The sequence below is a fragment of the Podarcis cretensis genome (genome assembly GCF_951804945.1).
Source record: "Podarcis cretensis genome assembly, chromosome: 4".
Classification (NCBI taxonomy): Eukaryota; Metazoa; Chordata; class Lepidosauria; order Squamata; family Lacertidae; genus Podarcis; species Podarcis cretensis.
Genome location: NC_137173.1, coordinates 6,205,838 through 6,227,500, shown reverse-complemented (window position 1 = coordinate 6,227,500; position 21,663 = coordinate 6,205,838). Strand labels below are relative to the sequence as shown.

General features: G+C 45.9%; 1 protein-coding gene across 1 annotated transcript in view; it reads left to right on the top strand.

Moving 5' to 3' along the window:
• Nucleotides 1-11,120: 11,120 nt before the first annotated feature.
• LOC307214740 (uncharacterized protein) overlaps nt 11,121-21,663 on the top strand; it is a 35,227-nt gene continuing 24,684 nt past the window's right edge. Inside the window, exons 1-3 of the mRNA XM_079973701.1 lie at nt 11,121-11,196; nt 12,045-12,552; nt 12,734-12,815. Of these exons, the coding sequence (XP_079829827.1) occupies nt 12,136-12,552; nt 12,734-12,815 (499 nt within the window). The 5' untranslated portion in view covers nt 11,121-11,196; nt 12,045-12,135. The remainder of the gene's footprint in view (nt 11,197-12,044; nt 12,553-12,733; nt 12,816-21,663) is intronic.

Genomic DNA, 21,663 nt, shown 5'->3' with positions numbered 1-21,663 from the left:
TGTGACATGCTTTTTTGTCTGGCATTCAGCTTCATTGGATGACCAAGGGTTGGGTTCTAGCATCATGGGTGTGAAAAAATAGTGCACTCTCTGCTGTGGCATGGCTCCCCAAACCTATTTTCTGATGAGAGCAGCTTTTGCATCTCATCCGGAAACCAAGGGCCCAGAGTCTGGAGGAAGAATGGGGAGGTACACAATGCCAGATGCTTGAAGTCCAGTGTGAAGTTTCCACAGTCTGTGTTGATTTGGGGAGCCATGTCATCAGCTGGTGTTGGTCCACTGTGCTTCATTAAGTCCAGGGCCAATGCAGCCGTCTACCAGGAGATTTTGGAGCACTTCATGCTTCCTTCCACAGACGAGCTTTATGGGGATGCTGACTTCATTTTCCAGCAGGACTTTGGCACCTGCCCACACTGCCAAAAGTACCAAAACCTGGTTCAATTCCCATGGGATTACTGTGCTTGATTGGCCAGCAAACTCTCCTGACCTGAACCCCATCATAGAGAATCTTTGGGACATTGCCAAGAGAAAGATGAGACATGAGACCGAGCAATGCAGAAGAGCTGAGGGCTGCTATTGAAGCATCCTGGTCTTCCATAACACCTCAGCAGTGCCACAGGCTGATAGCATCCATGCCACGCCGTATTGAGGCAGTAATTGATGCAAAAGGGGCCCAAACCAAGTACTGAGTACATATGCATGCTTCTACTTCTCAGAGGTCCAATATTGCTCTATTTGCAATCCTTGTTTTGTTGATTTCATTTAATATTCTAATTTTCTGAGATTGTTAATTTGGGGTTTTCATCAGCTGTACGCCATGATCATCACAATTATAACAAATAAAGGCTTAACATATCTCGCTTTGCCGGTCATAAAACTATCTCATATATTAGTTTCACCTTTTAAGTTGAATTATTGAAATAAATGAACTTTTCCATGATATTCTAATTTTCTGAGTTTCACCTGTATTACATTTTGAAGAGAAAAGAAAAATCTGGGTCAGATGACACCACAAAACCCACCTTGGATGGCTGCAAGAGAGCACAGAAGCAGCCCCAAGCCAGGAAGGATGGGGCTCCCCCTGGTTTGGACCCAATCCCTTGCCCCAGAGGACCTCCCTGGGCCCCACAGCCTCCTGGGCAGAGGTGGAAGGGCAGCATCAGGAAAGGGGGCAGGAAAAGCCTCTGGCCTCATCCTGGCACCCAGGGACACATACTGCATCATCTGTGTTGAAAGTTGTTTGGGGGTGTGCTCTTGGGAGCGATGGAAGCAACCAAAGAAATGAATACAGAAAGGAGAGCTACTTATTCTGAGGTGGGGGAATTGTTGCGCAAAGGCCAGCAGTTCAGAAATGTTGCTGGCCGGTACTTTCCCCAAGGGCGTAGCCTTGAAGGTCCTGCGGGAGGAAAGAGCATCTCAGAGTCAGGGGCCAGTGTGGGCCAAAGCAGCCTCCACTGCCCCCACCATAGAGTCCCTGGCACTCCTGAACCATGAAGGCTGCAAGTTTTGGTCTTGGGCCGACCCCATCTTGCTTATGAAGCAGACAGACAGAAACATTTTCCTGGAGCAGGGTCACCATTTGGAGTTTCCGCATTGGCCTAAAGGAAAGTCACTAAAGTTTTCGCGATTCTGCCAGTATCTGCTTCCTGCCCCTGTGTTTGTAATATAAGGGGTCCCAAGGTGGGACGCAGGTGGTGCTGTGGGTTAAACCACAAAGCCTAAGAATTGCCGATCAGAAGGTCGGCGGTTCGAATCCCCGTGACGGGGTGAGCTCCTGTTGCTTGGTCCCTGCTCCTGCCAACTTAGCAGTTCGAAAGCATGAAGTGACGGAAGACCAGCCGTCATTAAATGGTGCTTAGCATAGCATAGAAAAAAGACACAAAGAGGCAGCAAGTATTTTCAGGATGGAGGGGCAGCTCCTTCGACTTCCCTCTTGTCCGGTAACTTTTATTATCCTTTGTCTCTCTCAGCCAGCATGGCCCTCTGCTAATGTCTCACGTTACATCCTGGTAATAGCTTTAAACTCCCATCACCATATAAGGTAATCACTGCCCAAAGGAAACACAACTCCATATAAGGTCAATACATTCTATACACTGCCAGGCACAGAGTGCTGGTCACCGAGGTCAGCAGGCACAATACAAGCCTCTGCCATGGCTTTATGACTCCCACAATGAAGTGCTAGTAGATAAATAGGCACTGCTCCGGCGGGAAGGTAAATGGCGTTTCCGTGCGCTGCTCTGGTTCGCCAGAAGCGGCTTAGTTGTGCTGGCCACATGACCCGGAAGCTGTACGCCGGCTCCCTCGGCCAATAAAGCGAGATGAGCGTTGCAACCCCAGAGTCGGCCACGACTGGACCTAATGGTCAGGGGTCCCTTTACTTTTACCTAAGAAGTGCTGAAAAATAAGGGTTTTTTAATAATAATAAAAATACCCCACAATCAGTTGTAACAATGGCAGATGACATATGACATCCTAAAATCTGCATTTAGTTCGACAAGAGGGAAAACATATTTCCAAAACAATTACAGGGCAGGATTAATATAGGATCCGAGATCCCTCATTTGCACAGGCACCAGAGCTGCTGTTTCCGGGAGAAAATGCTAATACAGTGGTACCTCAGGTTACAGATGCTTCAGGTTACAGACTCCACTAACCCAGAAATAGTACCTTGTGGAGAGAATCAGAACTTATAGGGTTAAGAAGTTCTGAGTGACGTCTCACATTCCTGAGGCGTGAAGGAGGGAGTGGCTTTATCTCACTGCCTGTTCTGTCTCTGCGTCCGAAAGAGACGGAAGCAAAATGTGTGAGCTGAGTCCAGGAAAACTCCGTAATTGTTTAACTGCTCGAATAAACAATGAGTTATAAACACACAGACGCCTAGGTGTGTTTGGTCTGTTTAACACCGGGGAGCAACAGAACGCTGTGTTTACTCTGCACTTGTGGCTGCCGGAGGAGGACCAGCAGAGAGGCCGCAGACGGAAGAGTACCGGGCTGCCATTCAAGGAGCTGCGCCTAATTGGGGTCCATTCCAATTAGCCACGCCAATTATTCAACAGGTTATGGACGCTAATTACTGCTTTGAAGCTGTTGCGACGGTGTGCCGGTGTGTGTTTGAAGTCAGCTGAAGAAGACGCTGGGGCCAGCTGGAGTCCTGCCTGACGCTGAGAGGAAGAGGAGCTCGCTGGGGGAATCGCATCTCCAAGAGACAGGTGCCGGAAAGCTGATGCTAAGTGAGTACGCTGGGTCCTGGGGGAGAGATGGCGCAGTCCCAGAAGCATGGTTTTGAGCTTAAGCTGCCATGTGAGAAGCTGACTTGCGAAAGTTGGTTGGAATGGAACTTTCACGTAGAGCTGCTTCTAGTCGGGGCGCAGCTATGGGACGCAGTTCAGCCACCACAGAAAGCGGCTGGGAAAGCAGAGGCTGAAATGGCTGCAGAGCTAAGTGAAGCTGAGAAGCGTGTGCTTGCTTTTCTGGCAGAGAATGTGAGTGCTGATCTGATGCATGTTATCCTGGATGCTAAAAGGCCTGAGGCTGCTTGGCTGGCACTCCGTGAGGCTTGTGAAGCGGGAGTAGGAAGCAAGAGCCAACATGTGGCTGCATCCGAAGGGGAGAGGCAAGATGGCGCTGGGCACATTCTTGAGAGCCGAGACACAGCTGAGGGAAGCTGTGAGCCCCCACGGGGGGACGAAGGGACTATTGCTGGCAGCTGTATGAATGCTGCACCGTACCTGTGTGAGGAGCCAGGACAGAGGCCAAGCGTTGGGAGCCCTTTACCCACCAGAGGGGGTGCAGGAAAACGTCCTGGGAGCCCTGAGAGCAGTGGGGGGGGGGCAGTGAGCACTGAAAGCTCAGAAACGGCTTGTTTTCCAAAGGCAGCCAAGAGTTGTTTTCGTCGTGAGCCGGGGCCTGGGAAGCTGCGGAGAGTTAGACGCTTCAAGGCCAGCCTCCTGCACAAAGTGCAGATAAGGCCCACAGAGCTGTGTGGGAACGTGGTGACAAGTCCGGTCTCCAAGGCAACGGAGGCAGTTGCATCTACGGAAGCTGCCAAGGTCCTGAACAAGTCTTCCTGCAAGGGGGAGTTGGTTGCTGTGACAACCAGAGAGAACAGCTGCAGAAGCCCCAAGGGAGGGGGCAGCGAGACGTTTGTTGCTATGGCAATGTTGAAGGACAGCTCCAGGGAGGAGAAAGTGCTACGCTGGATCATTGACTCAGCAGCCAGCCAGCATCTGATTCCAGAGACCCCTGCTGTCGAGATGTGGAATTGCAGGGCTGTTCCAGCTGGGAAAACTGTTCAGTTTGCTAATGGGGAAAAGAAACCTGTGTCTAACGTTGCAAATGTTTATTTTTCTGTTTTGCAGGGGCAGTTGGAAGCTTACGTGGTCCCTGGGATGAAATGTTGTCTTTTATCTGTTCCTTCTTTGTTGCAGGAGGGGTATCGGGTTTGCTTTGAAAACGATGTTTGTACAATTTCCAAGGCAGGAAAGCAACTGGTCAGTGTTGCAAAGGGGCAGAATAATCTCTTTGTTCTAGAAATGCCTCTGAGGGGTGAGGGGAATGCTGAGAGGGCACAAGCTATGCGTGCTACAGTTCCCACTCATGTTTCATGTGCGTGTGCGTGGCACAAGAAGACAGCACATAGTTCTCTTGAAGAAATCCAGATGTTACAGGAGTGCACCAAGGGTTGTAAAATACAGAAATGTGGAAGATCCCTAAATTGTAGGGCTTGCAGAAGGGCAAAGGTAAAAGGGTGCAGTTACCCCAGGGTGGACAGGGTAACCACAAAACCTTTTGAGCTTGTGCACATAGACCCCTGGGAGGGGCCAGGTTTCTGCTGACAATGCAGGATGATTTTAGCCAGGTTTCGTGGTGTTTTGCTCTCAAATTGAAAGAGGATGCACCACAACTGATCAAAGATTGGGTTGCGGAGGTGGAACTAAGGTTTTCCACCAAGGTGCAAGGAGTCAAAAGTGACCGATGTGCAGGGTTTACTGGGTCTGCTCTGCAGAAGTTCTTTCACCAGAAAGGGATACATCACAAGGTGACTTCTCCTCAAGAGAGGGGGGTGGCGGAGCTCAGGAGTGAAGCTTTGGTTAAAGCTACAGAGGTCTTGCTGTCAGACTCTGGTTTGCCTCCAAGCTTTTGGGGGGAGGCAGTTCGGACCGTGACCTTCACGGCTAATAGGTCCTACAATTCAGTGGTAGGTGACACCCCGTTTTTCGTGCTTCACGGAAAGAAACCCCAGATTCATTTCTTCCGTGCATTTGGGTCACCGGCCTTGGTGCCAGTGCCAAAGGCTCTGCAAAAGCCAGGTGGACCCAAGTTCCAGAAAATGATCTTCTGTGGATATGAACCAGCAACTAAGGGATGGAGGTTTGCATATCCAGAAGGTGATCAGACCAAGCTTCTGGTCAGTAAACATGCTGAGTTCTGTGAGCAGGATGGTTGGTCAAAGACTCCTGCAAGGCGTGACGTTCTCTCAGAATGTCTGTCTGAGGATGAGGATGAGGGAGAGCCAGGGGCTGAACCTGTTGATGAAGACCAGGTCGATGGGCTGGCCTGAAGCGTCCATTGGCCGGCCGGCTTTGGAGAGGAGGGCAGGCTCAAGGGCCTGAGCACTGAGCAAGTTGGAGGGGAGACCACAAGGGCCAATTTCTGTTCTCCCCCCCCCAATAATTTTTATTATTTTTTTCCAAATGTCGTAAACACAATAATAATATTATTCTCCTTTCAATCTATATCTTATCCAAATTAACTTCCCTCCACCCCTCTTCCGGCTTCTCCACATTGCTCTTACTTAAGCGTGATTACTATATATACATTCTATAAATGTCTATAATTCCTTAATAAATTTTTGTATTATACTTTAGACATACATTCCTTATTACAGCATTACATCTTGTGGTCTAACCAAATGTTTACAATAAATGTTATGAGTTTTATTCCAGTCCTGTGAGTGTCATTATTTATGTACAGTTTTCTCTCTCTTTTTTTTTAACAAAAATTTTATTAGTTTTTATAATATCAACAACAAACAAAAACACAAAACAAACAAAACATAACAAACATAAATCATAACCTTATTGAAAATAACTGTTATTTACTTTGTAAAACGACTTCCTCATTTCCTCTTAGTTGAATTCCATTGCATATCCTTATAACGATTTTCCAAATCCCAATTTTAATACCCTTTAAATTAAACATTAACATCTTTAAGTCTTCTCCTTGTATTAGACATATTATTTTTTTCTCTGTGTGATTTACCTAACAACTCCTCCCTAAGAAGAACCGTTGCACGAACGATAGCAAATGAGATGGAATAATAAACTGTGTGGAAATGAATTATTAACCAGAGGCCTTGTTTTGTGGAAGATCTGGAAAGGAAATGAAAGGCTTTTGGATGACGCAGTTCTAATTGAGACAGGCTTTGTTGCAGGATTTACGGTCAGGAGGGGGAGGAAGCCACGGCTTTGCTATTATATCTGAATTCTACATTTGTTCTGGCAAGAACTCCCCTGAAAAGACTGATGTTGGAGCAACAGGTCTGGGAAAGTTAATGAGCAGACGCTTAGACTGTATTTTACGGGAAATGCTGAAATGGCGTCTGCCGTTCGAACAGGACCTTTGGATTAATGTTAAAATCCACACAGAACTACAACAATGTTTGTTTCAACTCGCTTGTGGAGACTCTCAGAGGTTATAAAGAAAGGGGGGGAAAAACAAAAAACGATAACAACAAGAAGATTGGAAGACAATTTGTAAAGGATAATAACAAAGAGATGGAAAGATAGAACTGTGAACATCAAAGCAGCAGAAATATGAGAGCTTTCTGAGCTTGAAGCATGGGTACCCCCAACAAAAATTTAAAATTCGGCTAAATATTTGGAGTTTATTATGTATTGGTATAATTTGGAATTAATGTGATTTGATTGGTTTGTTAATAAAAATTATTTTTTAAAAAAGAGAGAGACTGACCCAGAAACTCCAGCGGGTGCAGAATGCCGCGGTGAGACTCCTTACGGGGTCCTCGCTGCGAGATCACATTCATCCGGTGCTATACCAGCTGCACTGGCTCCCGGTGGAGTACAGGGTCAGGTTTAAGGTGCTGGTTTTAACCTTCAAAGCCCTATACGGCCTAGGACCCTCGTACCTACGGGACCGCTTCTCCTGGTATGTCCCACAGAGGAACTTACGGTCTTCAAATAAAAATATCCTGGAGGTCCCAGGCCACAACCAGAGCCAGGGCTTTTTCGGCTGCGGCTGCATTCTGGTGGAACGTTCTGTCCCAAGACTTGACATCTTTCCGCAGGGCCTGCAAGACAGAGCTGTTCACCAGGCCTTTGGCCAAGGCACAGCCTGACTCCCTCCACTGGCAATCTTTGCAGAGCTGTGGCCCAATGGTTGCCTTCGGTTTGATTTGAATTAATTTTATAATGAATGATTTTAGAGTGTTGTGTTGTGTTGTGTTGTACTGTTGTGCTGTTTTATTGTTGTTAGCCGCCCTGAGCCCGGCTTCGGCTGGGGAGGGCGGGATATAAATAAAATTTATTATTATTATTATTATTATTATTATTATTATTATTATTATTATGAGGTGTCTCAGGGCAGCTGCCTGGCAGCTCTGCATCACCTGGAGCAAGAAACCTTGCTCTGGCTCCAGCAAAAGTCAGGCTGTCAGCTCCTCCCAGCGGGGAGCAGGTCTTTGGGATCCCCTCCCTCATAGCTGTCAACTTTTCCCTTTTCATGCGAGGAATCCTGTTCGGAATAAGGGAATTTCCCTTTAAAAAACGGGAAACGTTGACAGCTATTCTCTCCCTACTCTTGTTTCCTCCAATACTCACCATTGCTGGATGAAGAAAGCCTGTGGCACATCTTCAAGAAGAGAAAAATAAATAAATAAGTAATAAATGAAATAAGAAGCGAAATAAGAAGCTGAGACAATAAGAATCCACTGATTGCCTCACCTTGTCCTCCGTCAACTGCCACCAACTGCTCTCTCCTCCACTCGCCTCACTGCTAACCCAAAATGGCCGCCTGCAAGACTATGGCTTTTACCGGTCCTTGTCACCATGGCAACCCCCCCTCACCTGGACCTGGGCCCACCTGGCTCCACCTATTGGGAGATGATCTATAATGAAATGAAAAAAAATGTTTAAGATAATCTTTGTTAAAAGACCAGAAGCGTTTTTATTAGGTATTTATTAGGCATTTTAGGTATCTTACAAAAAGATAAGAAAAATCTATTCATGTATGCGACAACAGTGGTCAGAATTTTACTAGCTCAAAGATGGAAAAGCGACGAAATACCAGCGAAAGAACACTGGCAAGAAAAGTTGATGGAATACGCTGAAATGGCGAAGCTAACTGAGAGACTTAAAGATAAGGACAATAATGATGTTTAAAAAGATTGGGAACCTTTTAAGATGTATATACAGAAACAATGCACAGAAATGAACTCACTGGCAGGATTTGAGTGATACACTTACAGTGGACAAATACAAACAGAAAATGTAATTATGAGGTAAAAATGAGAAGAAGAGACAAATGTTATAACCTTCATTTTAATATATAAGGAATACAAATTTATAAGCAAAAGAAACAGAGGTGTTATAAACCAGGAAGGGAAGTTGGGGGAAGTCGCATGGGGGTTAATTAAAATTGTAAAATGTAATTTGAATGTTTGATTATGTTAAAATTTCTTTAATTACGGTAAGTTATTTTTTAAAAAAAGAAAGCAAAGCAATGGCTCCTCTTACTTAAGGGCCCCACAGACCTCATGGGACACCAGAGCAGATTCCCTTGTTGCTTTTTTGAGTCAAGCAGCAATGGGGGTTGTATTTCCTTATTTACAGGAGGGCTGTTGCTAAAGCACATGACATGCTCTTCACACTTAGTTATCTATTAGGAACACAGGCACAAATTATTGTGTGTGTGTTTGTATTTGCAAACTACCCCAGTCTCTGAGGGGTGAGATTCCAGGGGTCCCAGGGGCTTCCCCATCTTCGGTTTCCTTGGAACGAAAATCAGTGGAGACTGTGTTGTCTTTATGATATCTAGTTTTATTTACTCGTATACACAACCGGAGTGTAGGACGGAGGGGCTCACAGCATCAACACCCGAACAGATCTTGCTTCTCTATTAGTTGCAGCTCTGGATCCGTCACAGAGCAAGCTGGTTTTGGGGTTTCCCACAACTCTCTCTGGGTCTTGCTTTCCTGCCTAGCAGCCAGGTGAGATGGGAGGGGGGAGGACAGCCCCCCATTAGCTTCAGCTCTTGCAACCCAGCTCCTTCGTTGGGAATGCTGAGGAGGACACTCTATGGCCAGGAAAGGCCCTTGTCTTGCCAAGAAACTTGTCTGTGGGAATCGTGCATCCATAATGCTATGGAAAGGGTGAATGTCTTCTAGAATTCTCTGGTGTCGCCAGAAGAGGAAGCCGTTCTTTTCAGTTAGGTCTGTTCTCAACTGCAGAGGATGATCAGCCTTGGGAGCCTCTTGGGGAGATGGAAGTGATGAAAGGACTGAATCCATGAGGGAGAGCTACTTGCTCCGAGATGGGGGAACCTTTGGGCAAAGGCCAGCTGAGTAGAGATGCTGTTGGCCGCTAGTTTCCGCACTTCCCCATTGTCACAGAGGGCGTAACATCGGAGGTCCTGCGGGAGGAAAGTTGCCTCAGAGTCAGGGGCCAATCTGGGCCAAAGCGGCCCCCACTGCCCCCACCACGGAGTCCCTGGCACTCCTGGACCATGAGGGATGCCAGCTTTGGTCTTGGACCAAATTGGGGGCCAAACTGTCAGTATTTCATTCTCCCATTGCTAGTGTACCATGATATCCATGTTTACACCTTCTGTACTGTCTGTGTAAGAAAGGAAGTCAGTCTGTAAATCACTTCCATCCTTTGTTTTCTTTTACTCTGACCGAGGAGGAGACAGCTGTGGAAGACAGCTCACGCCTTGTTATTTTCCGCTGCAAATAAAGCTTGATGTCACATTTTAACACAGTTTGCAGGAGATCTGCAAAGAGAAGGACATGGGGACAGGTGACTCCGTCCCTGAGCACCTGGCAAGGCTATTCCAAGAGTTTTCTCCTGGATTCCAAGTCCTACTGTAGGGGAGGAGAGACACCCCAGGCCTTGGGGGCTAATCCTGGCCTCCTTCAACCAGAATGTGGCTCCCCACGCTAACGAAACGCTATAAGCAACGTTACGCTATTAGCAACCCTGGAGATTCCACCTGCCTCTTTTGAAAGGAGATCTGATCAATTTAATTAATAATAATAATAAAAATAATAATAATATATTTATACCCAGCCCATCTGGTTTCCCCTGCCACTCTGGGCGGCTTACAACAAAATATTAAAATACAATACTCCATCAAATATTAAAAGCTTCCCTAAACATAATAACAACAACCATCCATTTTCAGTCCTTTGAATTAGCAATTGAGCATTTCTGGAAAGGGAAATAGCATACTTTTGTATATTAGCATAAAAAGCATGCATAAGAAAGTATTACTCATTTATGATGAGAATAGGATTTATTTATTTTGAAATTCGCTTGGTTCTCCTTGGTAGCCAGTGCAATTGTTTCAGCAGGGCTAGAACTCAGGACCTGCTGCCTTGAGGGACATCTAAGAGCAGTTGGGCAGGGGAAGGGTCTCCCTTGGGAGGTGGGGGACTCTCCTTCCTTGGAGGTTTCTAAGCAGAGATCGGACGGCCATCCGCCATGGATGCTTCAGCTGAGATTCCTGCACTGCTGGGGGTTGGACTAGATGACCCTGGGATCCCCTCCTCTCTCTCCACTCCGGAATTCCAGGAGGAGCTTCCTTGCCTCCTGCAAAGCCCTTTTCCCTGCAAGCTCTTCCTCTGGTTTCTGGCCGAGGGAGGGAGATGCTCAGAGTCCAACCAAGAGCCTCATCCCAAAAGGATATCTGGGCATTGGCGTAGCCGGGGGGGCAGCTGCCCCCCTAAATCCATAAGAAATAATAAGAATCTGAGGTTCCGCCAGGCAAGAGAGGGCTGAGCTGGAGGGACTTGGCTTTGCAAGGGTTAAAGGGAAGCGAGCTGCCTTCCTAGAGAGGCCAGGAAGCAAGGGGGGGCCAGGTCCTCCAGAGCCAAGGCCCCTCCCTCCCTCCCCAGTCCTTTCCTTGCTTTGGGGTCTCTCCTGCAAGGGCTGCCTCGCTGTCCCCTCCTGGGATCTGGTGAGTCTCCTCTCTCTCCCCCCAGAGGGTGCAGTGGGGAGACGGGGGGGGGGGGCGGTCCCAGGGCTGCAGCAGGGGAGGAGGCCTGGGGGGCCTGATCAGGGAGGGACATTGCAAACCAGTTTCCCAGTCGTCTCCAAGGACAGCTCCCCACGGAAGCCACTGCAGCACCCAGAGCATGGCATCCCAGGACCACATCCTATCTGTGCCAAAGGGATTGTTGCTGGCAAAGAAGCCGGAAATGGGCGCTGCTACTCACTGAACCTGCAGGGACCTTGGCATCAATGGCTGTGTGTGTGTGAAGCTATCTTACATAATAATAATAATAATAATAATAATAATAATAATAATAATAAATTACCCAGCTAAATTTCCTGGCCCTCAGAGCAAATAAAAAGGGTCCCCACCCCAGGAGTCTGTTTGGAGAGCGGCAGAGAGTCCAAGTGCAAGAAAAGGAGACAGAAACAGGGGAGGGGGGGTGGGGAGCAACTCCTGAGGACCCCCAGGTGAGGACCCCCACTAGAGCCAAGCATCCAATTTTCACAAGATAAAAACGATTCTCTTGTCTGTTGGTTCTGACTTCATGCATTGACTGGAAGGCAGCAGAAACCAGGTTGAGTAATCTCCCAGAAATCCCTTCAGTTGCCTCCACATTTTGAGTGGCTAGAAGGCTAGAGACTTAGTTCTTCTCCTCTTCCTGCCCTTTCTTTTCAAAAAGATAGCTCATGGTCTGGGATGCGGTGCAGTCCAGCCCTGGTTCCCAGCAAGACTCATCCATGCTTGCTCAGGGAAATATTTCTTTTCCTGTCCTACAAATTATGTAACAGAACAATGTATTTGCTTTGTAGGATTTGCTAGAGCCTCTCATTAAGACAGACAGAACTTGTCAGAAGACCAAAGGGTTCCTTCCGATCTCTCAGAGGCTTCCTGAGAGCACAGATGGATGAGCGAGACTCAGCTGGCCCTGGAACAGGAAGAGGCCATGCCAGCCAAACTGGGAGCAGTGGGGGATTATGGGAAAACCCAGTGCAGAAGATCCTGGGTGAGGAGGACACCCTCCGCTCAGAGGTGCAGAGCCAGCAGTTGAGGCAGTTCTACTGCCAGGAAGCCAAAGGACCCCGAGAGCTTGGCAGCCGACTCTATCACTTTTGCCACCACTGGCTGAAGCCAGAAAGGCACACAAAATCTGAGATGCTGGACCTGGTGATCTTGGAGCAGTTCCTGGCTGTCCTTCCCCTGGAGATGGAGAGCTGGGTGAGGGAATGCGGAGCGGAGACCAGTTCCCAGGCGGTGGCCCTGGCCGAAGGTTTCCTCCTGAGTCAGGCAGAGGAGAGAAAGCAGGTGAGAGAGACTTTCGTCTGGATACTCCCAAGGGGCTCCAAACGGGACAGAGAACATCCCATAATGGTCTGCTGATGGCCCATCCGTTTTATGGGAAAGCATCCATGGAATGAGATCTCACAGCCTTCAAGTCTTTGTCATTATCTCTCTAATATTTCTCCCCATTCTCTGTTTTAAATCCTTGTTTCTTTTTTAGGGAAAGGATCTCTTTGCAGAAATGGACCTGGATTCCTGTGAGGCAGAGAGGCCTCCGTTGGACACCAGAGAGAGGCCACTGGGTAAGGAGGAAGGTAGTTTTGCTCTGTTTGGTCTCATTCTTTTGGTTTTCCAACTCATTTGAGGGTTCTTTTCATCTTGTTTTGGAGGGAGACTGTTGGGAAGAAGGGTCCAGAGAAGGGGAGATGTATTTCTGCACAACTAACATATGAAATGGGCACAAATGTCCAAATGCTCTCAGCAGGAAAGGCTTTCTCAAACGCCCATCTGGCTCTAGGGCATTGGGAGGGAACTCCCCAGAACAGCTCATGAGGAAAGGAGAAAGTGGATCCTTCCATCAGGCAAACTGGAATGCTTACGTAGGCAAAATGACTTGGAAAACATAATGTGGAGAACCACGTATTTGCACAGAGACAAATACCCATAATTAAAATGCAGAATAAAATAAGCATCCATATTTGAAATGTGCAGCAAAGCAACCCTATTGAAACAACACCATAATGTACAGGAAGGAAACAACAGAGCATTGTGTAGCAGTTCATATTTCTGCTGTCTCAGAGGAGGACAGCAAACTAAATATGACATAATAGGCATCACTGAACCCTGGTGGGATAAGTCCCACGACTGGAATGTAATAATGGAGGGATACAATCTATTTCAGAGAAACAGACCAGACAAGAAAGGAGGAGGAGTGGCGTTATATGTCAGGGATGTGTATACCTGTGAAGAGATCCAAGATTTAGAACCTCAAAGCCAAAGTGAGAGCATTTGGGTCAAAATTAAGGGAGAGAAGAATAACAGTGACCTCATTGTGGGAGTTTACTATAGATCCCCAAGCCAAACGGAGGACATAGATGATGCCTTCCTGGAACAGATGGCCAAGCATGCAAAAGGAAGGGAGATAGTAGTAATGGGGAACTTCAATTACCCAGATATTTGCTGGATGTCAAACTCAGCCAAGAGCATAAGGTCAAACAGATTCCTCACTGGCCTTGCAGACAACTTCGTTGTCCAGAAGTGGGAGAAGCAACAAGAGGAACAGCCATTTTAGATCTGGTCCTAACCAATGTTGATGACCTGGTTAGTGGGGTAGAAGTGGAAGGATCATTAGGCGCGAGTGATTATGCTCTTCTGAAGTTTACTATACAGCGGAAAGGAGCAGCCAAGCATACTAGGACTCAATTTCTTGACTTTAGGAAAGCCGACTTCATAAAACTTAGGGAAGTGCTGGGTGAGATCCCATGGACAGTAATACTAAAAGGAAAGGGAGTTCATGATGGCTGGGAGTTTGTTAAGAGGGAGATAGTAAAAGCACAACTTCAGGCAATACCAATGAGACGGAAACATGGAAGGTGCCTAAAGAAGCCGGGGTGGCTAGCTAAAGAACTTTTAACTGAGTTAAGATTAAAAAAGGATGTGTACAAAAAATGGAAAAGGGGGGAAACCACCAAAGAGGAATTCAAACAAATAGCCAGCACGTGTAGACACAAAGTCAGAAAAGCTAAAGCACAGAATGAACTCAGGCTTGCTAGAGAGGTTAAAAGCAACAAAAAAGGCTTTTATGGGTATGTTCGTAGCAAAAGGAAGAACCAAGAAACAGTGGGGTCACTCAGAGAAGATGGTGAAATGCAAACAGGGGACACAGAAAGGGCTGAACTCCTCAATGCCTTCTTTGCCTCAGTCTTCTCCGATAAAGAAAACAATGCCCGACCTGAAGAATTTGGAGCAAATGATTCAGCAGAGGAAACACAGCCCAGAATAACTAAGGAGATAGTACAAGAATACTTGGCTAGTTTAGATGTATTCAAGTCTCCAGGGCCAGATGAATTGCATCCAAGAGTATTAAAAGAACTGGCAGATGTGATCTCAGAACCACTGGCAGTCATCTTTGAGAATTCCTGGAGAACAGGCGAAGTCCCGGCAGACTGGAGAAGGGCAAATGTTGTCCCTATTTTCAAAAAGGGGAAAAGAGGGGACCCAAATAATTACTGCCCAGTCAGTCTGACATCAATACCAGGGAAGATTCTGGAGCAGATCATTAAGCAAACAGTCTGTGAGCACCTAGAAAGGAATATTGTGATCACCAATAGTCAGCATGGATTTCTGAAAAATAAGTCATGTCAGACTAACCTGATCTCGTTTTTTGACAGAATTACAAGCCTGGTAGATGAAGGGAACGCAGTGGATGTAGCCTACCTTGATTTCAGCAAGGCATTTGACAAGGTGCCCCACGATATTCTTGTAAAGAAGCTGGTAAAATGCGGATTTGACTATGCTACCACTCAGTGCATTTGTAACTGGCTGACTGACCGAACCCAAAGGGTGCTCATCAATGGTTCCTCTTCATCCTGGAGAAGAGTGACTAGTGGGGTGTCACAGGGTTCTGTCTTGGGCCCGGTCTTATTCAACATCTTTATCAACGACTTGAATGATGGACTCAAGGGCATCATGATCAAATTTGCAGATGACACCAAACTGGGAGGGGTGGCTAACACCCCAGAGGACAGGATCACACTTCAAAACGACCTTGACAGATTAGAGAACTGGGCCAAAACAAACGAGATGAATTTTAACAGGGAGAAATGTAAAGTATTGCACTTGGGCAAAAAAAAATGAGAGGCACAAATACAAGATGGGTGACACCTGGCTTGAGAGCAGTACATGTGAAAAGGATCTAGGAGTCTTGGTTGACCACAAACTTGACATGAGCCAACAGTGTGACGCGGCAGCTAAAAAAGCCAATGCAATTCTAGGCTGCATCAATAGGAGTATAGCATCTAGATCAAGGGAAGTAATAGTGCCACTGTATTCTGCTCTGGTCAGACCTCACCTGGAGTACTGTGTCCAGTTCTGGGCACCACAGTTCAAGAAGGACACTGACAAACTGGAACGTATCCAGAGGAGGGCAACCAAAATGGTCAAAGGCCTGGAAACGATGCCTTATGAGGAACGGCTAAGGGAGCTGGGCATGTTTAGCCTGGAGAAGAGGAGGTTAAGGGGTGATATGATAGCCATGTTCAAATATATAAAAGGATGTCACATAGAGGAGGGAGAAAGGTTGTTTTCTGCTGCTCCAGAGAAGCGGACACGGAGCAATGGTTCCAAACTACAAGAAAGGAGATTCCACCTAAACATTAGGAAGAGCTTCCTGACAGTAAGAGCTGTTCGACAGTGGAATTTGCTGCCAAGGAGTGTGGTGGAGTCTCCTTCTTTGGAGGTCTTTAAGCAGAGGCTTGACAACCATATGTCAGGAGTGCTCTGATGGTGTTTCCTGCTTGGCAGGGGGTTGGACTCGATGGCCCTTGTGGTCTCTTCCAACTCTATGATTCTATGATTCTATGATTCTAGAACATTTTCCTTTTTCTTTTAGGGTTCATTGTGCTTTGAAGATGTCGCTGTTTGTTTCACGGACGAGGAGTGGGCGTTGTTGGATCCTGACCAGAGAGCTCTGCATAAGGATGTCATGGAGGAGAATCGTGGGATTGTGGCCTCTCTTGGTAAGGCTCCCTGTGGTATCGTCATATCAGCCTGGAACTTCAAAAAATACCTCTAGGGGACCAACCTCATCTATTTTTACAGAGCTCAAGAGCGCCCCCTATAACACCTGGGAACCTAACACCCCCACCCCCAGTTTTTCCTTTGAACAACCTTCCTGAAATTATTCCTTTTTCTACCAGGATGCGGCTGGTCTGAACTTCCCAGGCCATCTTCAATGTCAGCTTCAGAATTGTTAGGAAAGATAAGTAGCTTCAGGTTTTTGTTTTTGCTCCTGTCAGTCTTGGGTTGACCAAAGAGACGACTGACATTGGAGATGGAGGGGATGCCATGACTGGGCCCAACAAAATCCATCCCAGAGAAGAGCTAGGCTTATGGAATCTCAGGTAGTAGTAGCAGTGATGAGGATGATGATGATGATGATGATGATAGTAATAGTAATACAGTGGTACCTTGGTTTACAAACTTAACAACAACAACAACAATAATAACAAGAGTAATATAGTGGACCTAGGTTTACAAACTTAATCTTCCGGAACAGGATTGTTCTTAAATCAAGGTACCACTGTGATAATAATAGTAATTTTTATTTCTATCCTGCCCATCTGGCTGGGTTGCCTCAGCCACTCTGAGCGGCACAACACATATATAATCATGAAACATAAATAATAATAATCTGAGCCCATATAAAAAGAACATTAACTTTAAAATTAACAACTTATACTAGAGGCCAAACTTGTGTAAATCTTTTGTGAAACGTGTATTTCTGAGGTTTGATGTCTCATAACACCACTTTTGTGTGGAGTAATAGCATAAAATTATAGAGCAATGGAAAGACAATTTAATGAAGAATGTAATGCAATGACTTTTATGAAGGAGTATTTATTAGAACAGCAATCATAAAGAAAAAATGTGAAACCTTTGGTAACCATTGGTAACCTTTAGCTTTCATTACGGCCTTACAACGCCTTCCCATGAAGTGAACCAAGTTTTTAGTTCTGCAGCTGTAAGAATGTGAAACCAAGACTGAATTATTGTCTCTGTTAATTGGGCTTTATTGCTGGGTTGCTTCTGACTAATAAGTTTCTTTAGTCGGCTCTATAGATTTCTGATTGGGTTAATGTTTGGGCTATTCCCAGGCCATTCCGGCAGTGAAATAAGATTATCTTGAAAGCACCTTTTGCACACAGCAGCAACATGACATGGAGCTGAATCTTGTTGAAATAGAAAACAAACAAACAAACAAATATAAATGCTTCCGTATCTGGGTAAAGATCACCTGCGGAACGCTTCAGTTTGGGATCAAGTATTTCATTGATGCGTTTTGTTGTTGTTTAGTCATTTAGTCGTGTCCTACTCTTCATGACCCCATGGACCAGAGCACGCCAGGCACTCCTGTCTTCCACTGCCTCCCGTAGTTTGGTCAAACTCATGCTGGTAGCTTCGAGAACTGTCTAACCATCTCGTCCTCTGTCGTCCCCTTCTCCTTGTGCCCTCCATCTTTCCCAACATCAGGGTCTTTTCCAGGGAGTCTTCTCTTCTCATGAGGTGGCCAAAGTATTGGAGCCTCAGCTTCAGGATCTGTCCTTCCAGTGAGCACTCAGGGCTGATTTCCTTAAGAATGGATAGGTTTGATCTTCTTGCAGTCCATGGGACTCTCAAAAGTCTCCTGCAGCACCATAATTCAAAAGCATCAATTCTTCGGCGATCAGCCTTCTTTATGGTGATGCATTTTACATTCCCATTAATGACGCATATTCTGCCCACACCTTTTGCTGCCATGCATCCCCAGATCATCACACCATCTGCGTGTTTCACAGTCGGTGTAATGCAAGTAGGATGTACCGTATTTTTCGCTCTATAACACGCACCTGACCATAACACACACATCGTTTTTAGAGGAGGAAAACAAGGGAAAAAACATTCTGAATGAAACAGTGGATGTATCATTTTTCTGCTTCATGCTGTGGCCACAGACATGTGATCTGATGGTGAATTTGGGCTGACCCAATGCAAAAATCCTGAGAATCCCTGTGGATCCATGCTTTGTAACCACGTTTTTGCACCATTGCAGCCCCAGGCAACAGTGGGTGCGTGATTTTGGGGGGGCAGGCTGTAGCCATGGACATGCTATGTGATCTGATGGTGAATTTGGGCTGACCCAATGCAAAGATCCTGAGAATCCATGTGGATTCATGCTTTTTAACCACATTTTAAGTGGGGAGGGAAGGAAAAACACAGAAGGGACAAGGAGCAGGAGAGGGGTGTGCAGAGAAGCAGCTGGCTAAGAATGCAGGAGAGGGGTATAGGGAGGAGAGGAAGGCAAAAGTTTTCCCTCACCTACCCACCCAAGCCAGCCAGCTCGCGCTCGCTCTCTCTCTCTCCCTCCTGCATGTTTTCAGCTTTCCCCTCTGCTTGCCTGGAGGGGAGGGGCTTTCCCTGCTCTTTGTTCCGTTTGAGCAAACACAGCAAGGAAACAGAGGTGGGTGGGCAGTAAGACCCTGAGGCAGAATGCCGGAAAGCAGCCGCTTCCTCTTTTCATGTTTCCCTTCTAGGAGACGCGCGATTTGAATTTTGCCTGCTTTTTTTTGCCTCCCCTTGCACTATTTGGCTCCAGGGACCACACATTCGCTCAATAACACGCACAGACATTTCTCCTTCCTTTTTAGGAGAAAAAATCTGCGTGTTATAGAAGGAAAAATACGGTAAATCTCTGATTCTTCTCCTCGCGTATTTCATGCCATCACTACCAAGCAAGGAGATTTGGGTCTTAATGTTCCAAATAACACTGTCCCATTGTTCTGCTGTCCAGTTAACATGGGTTTAATCATTTCAAGCTTTGCTTGAGAGATAACAATGGCTTTTTTCTTAAAATTCTAACATTTGGACCAGTCCTAGCACTCAACTTCACAGTACATTGCTCCATGTCATCTTGTATACACCCATATGATTTTCTTCTGTCATGTAGGGACAGCCTCTCCATTCTTTGATCGTTATCTGCCTTTGTGCACTTTTTCCTGCCTTTACCAGTCTGATTTTATAGTGATTGAGTCTCCTTATACCTCTTCAAAAATATAGAAAGGCCATCTTTGGTTAAGTTTTTCCCAATCTTTCATCTAATTTCTTCATAAAGGTAGCCTTGTTCACTTAATATTACAATTTTACATCTCTTTCTGGGTGACCAGTCAACTTTTTGTGCCATTACAATAATTTTATAATGTTTTACAACCTAAGCAAATTGTGCTTCCTTTCTCTGGTTACTTGGCTATAACATTTGCTAGAATACGGATAATTAAATGAACTTTGTTGAATTGCATTCTTGATTAAATTATCTTCCCATTGATATATAATTTTATGATATTACTCCAAAAGAAGTGGTGTTATGAGCCATCAAACCTCTGAAATACACTATTTTCCAAAAAGCTTCCATAATTTTGACCACTACTGTATATCAAACAAAGCAACATTCAACAACACATCACAATCTCATAATTAATATGTTGGTTAATGACAAACAACACAGGTAATGAACATACACCCTTCAGTTCTTCTCCATTTCTTCCTGAGGCTCTAACCCCTTTTTGTCTCCATTGCAGATTGTGATGAAACGGAAATAGAGAACAAAGGTGACCATGACAAAATCCCCAGAGACGACAAGCCACGTAAAAATTTGGAGTGTGGAGAAATGTGTAGTCAGAGCTCCCATTCCACTTCCCATCAACAAAATCACATTGGAAAGAAACTCTATCAGTTCATGGAATGTGGAAAAAGCTTCAGTCACAGCTCCAAACTCACTACCCATCAAAGAATTCATACAGGGGAGAAACCCTATCAGTGTGTAGAATGTGGAAAGAGCTTCAGTCAGAACTCCGATCTCACTTCCCATAAGCGAATTCATACTGGGGAGAAACCCTATCGGTGTGTGGAATGTGGAAAGAGCTTCACTCAGAGCACCCATCTCACTTCCCATAAGCGAATTCATACAGGGGAGAAACCCTATCGGTGTGTGGAATGTGGAAAGAGCTTCACTGATAGCTCCTCTCTCACCTCCCATCAAAGGATTCATACAGGGGAGAAACCCTATCAGTGTGCAGAATGTGGAAAGAGCTTCAGTCAGAGCTCCTCTCTCACTTCCCATCAAAGAATTCATACAGGAGCGAAACCCTATCAGTGTGTGGAATGTGGAAAGAGCTTCAGTCACAGCCACAGTCTCACTTCACATCAAAGAATTCATACAGGGGAGAAACCATATCAGTGTGTGGAATGTGGAAAGAGCTTCAGTCACAGTCAGAATCTCACTTCCCATCAAAGAATCCATACAAAGGTTGGAAAAACCATTATACAGATTTAGAAGCCAGGAAAATCCACACTTTTTTAACCAGTCCTTTGGCTGATTGACATTTAATGCCCTTTTAAAATGTGTTTTGTGGGGTTTATTTTAATGTGTAACCATCCTTAGACCTGTGGGTGTAGGGAATAGCTGCCAACTTTCTGCACCACCTAGAGTACCCACAGAATTGTGGCTTCTACTGGCAACACACATAGGAGAACAAATGAAAGACAAACACAAGGGGCAGGAAAAAACCTGGAAAGGGCCATACCAAATGGACATCCGGTGTGAAGAGGTCACTTTCCCCACTGCTGAACAATGCCACAGGTAGAGGAGATGGAATGCTAGAAGTGTTCTCCGGGGCAAGGGGAGCTGCTGGGAAATTGAACTACGGGCTCAAAATATTACTTTTTTAAAAAGTTGCTGCCATTATAGGCATTACAGGCAAAAAGCTGTAAAAACTGCGACCCGGGCCACGGGCTGAGCTGGTTGATTGACAGTGGGGCCAGTCACCACCTCATGCCATCGCCATCTAGTGTTTTTTTGTGGAACTGCAAGGCTGTGAAAACTGGAAGAAGTGTAACTCTTGCAGATGGTTCCAAGCGCCAACTAACTATGTCTGGCTCTGTTTATTGTTCTTTTTTACAGGCAGAGATTGAGGCCTATGTCGTTCCAGAGATGCAGTGCTGTTTGCTTTCTGTTTCCTCTCTTGTCCATGATGTATTAAAAGTGTGTTTTGAAAATAATGTGTGTCCCTTTTCCAGAGGTGGGCGACAAATGGTCAGTGTTGAGTGCAAAGACAGGCTGTTTGTGCTAGAAACGCCTATTGCAGGTAAAGGTCCCACTGAGGATGCACAAGCACAGTGTGCTAAGGTTCCCATTCATGATGGGTGCCATCATGGCATCTGGCACCAGAGAATGTCATATGTCAACTGGGGGTACGTGAAGAAGGTCCCAGGGTGCACTGAGGGGTGCAAGATGAAGGCATGTGACAAATACTTGAAATGTAGGGCCTTCAAGAAAGCCAAGGTTCAGACGTGCTCTTATCCTAGGTCTGACAGGGTAACCACAAAACCTTTTGAGCT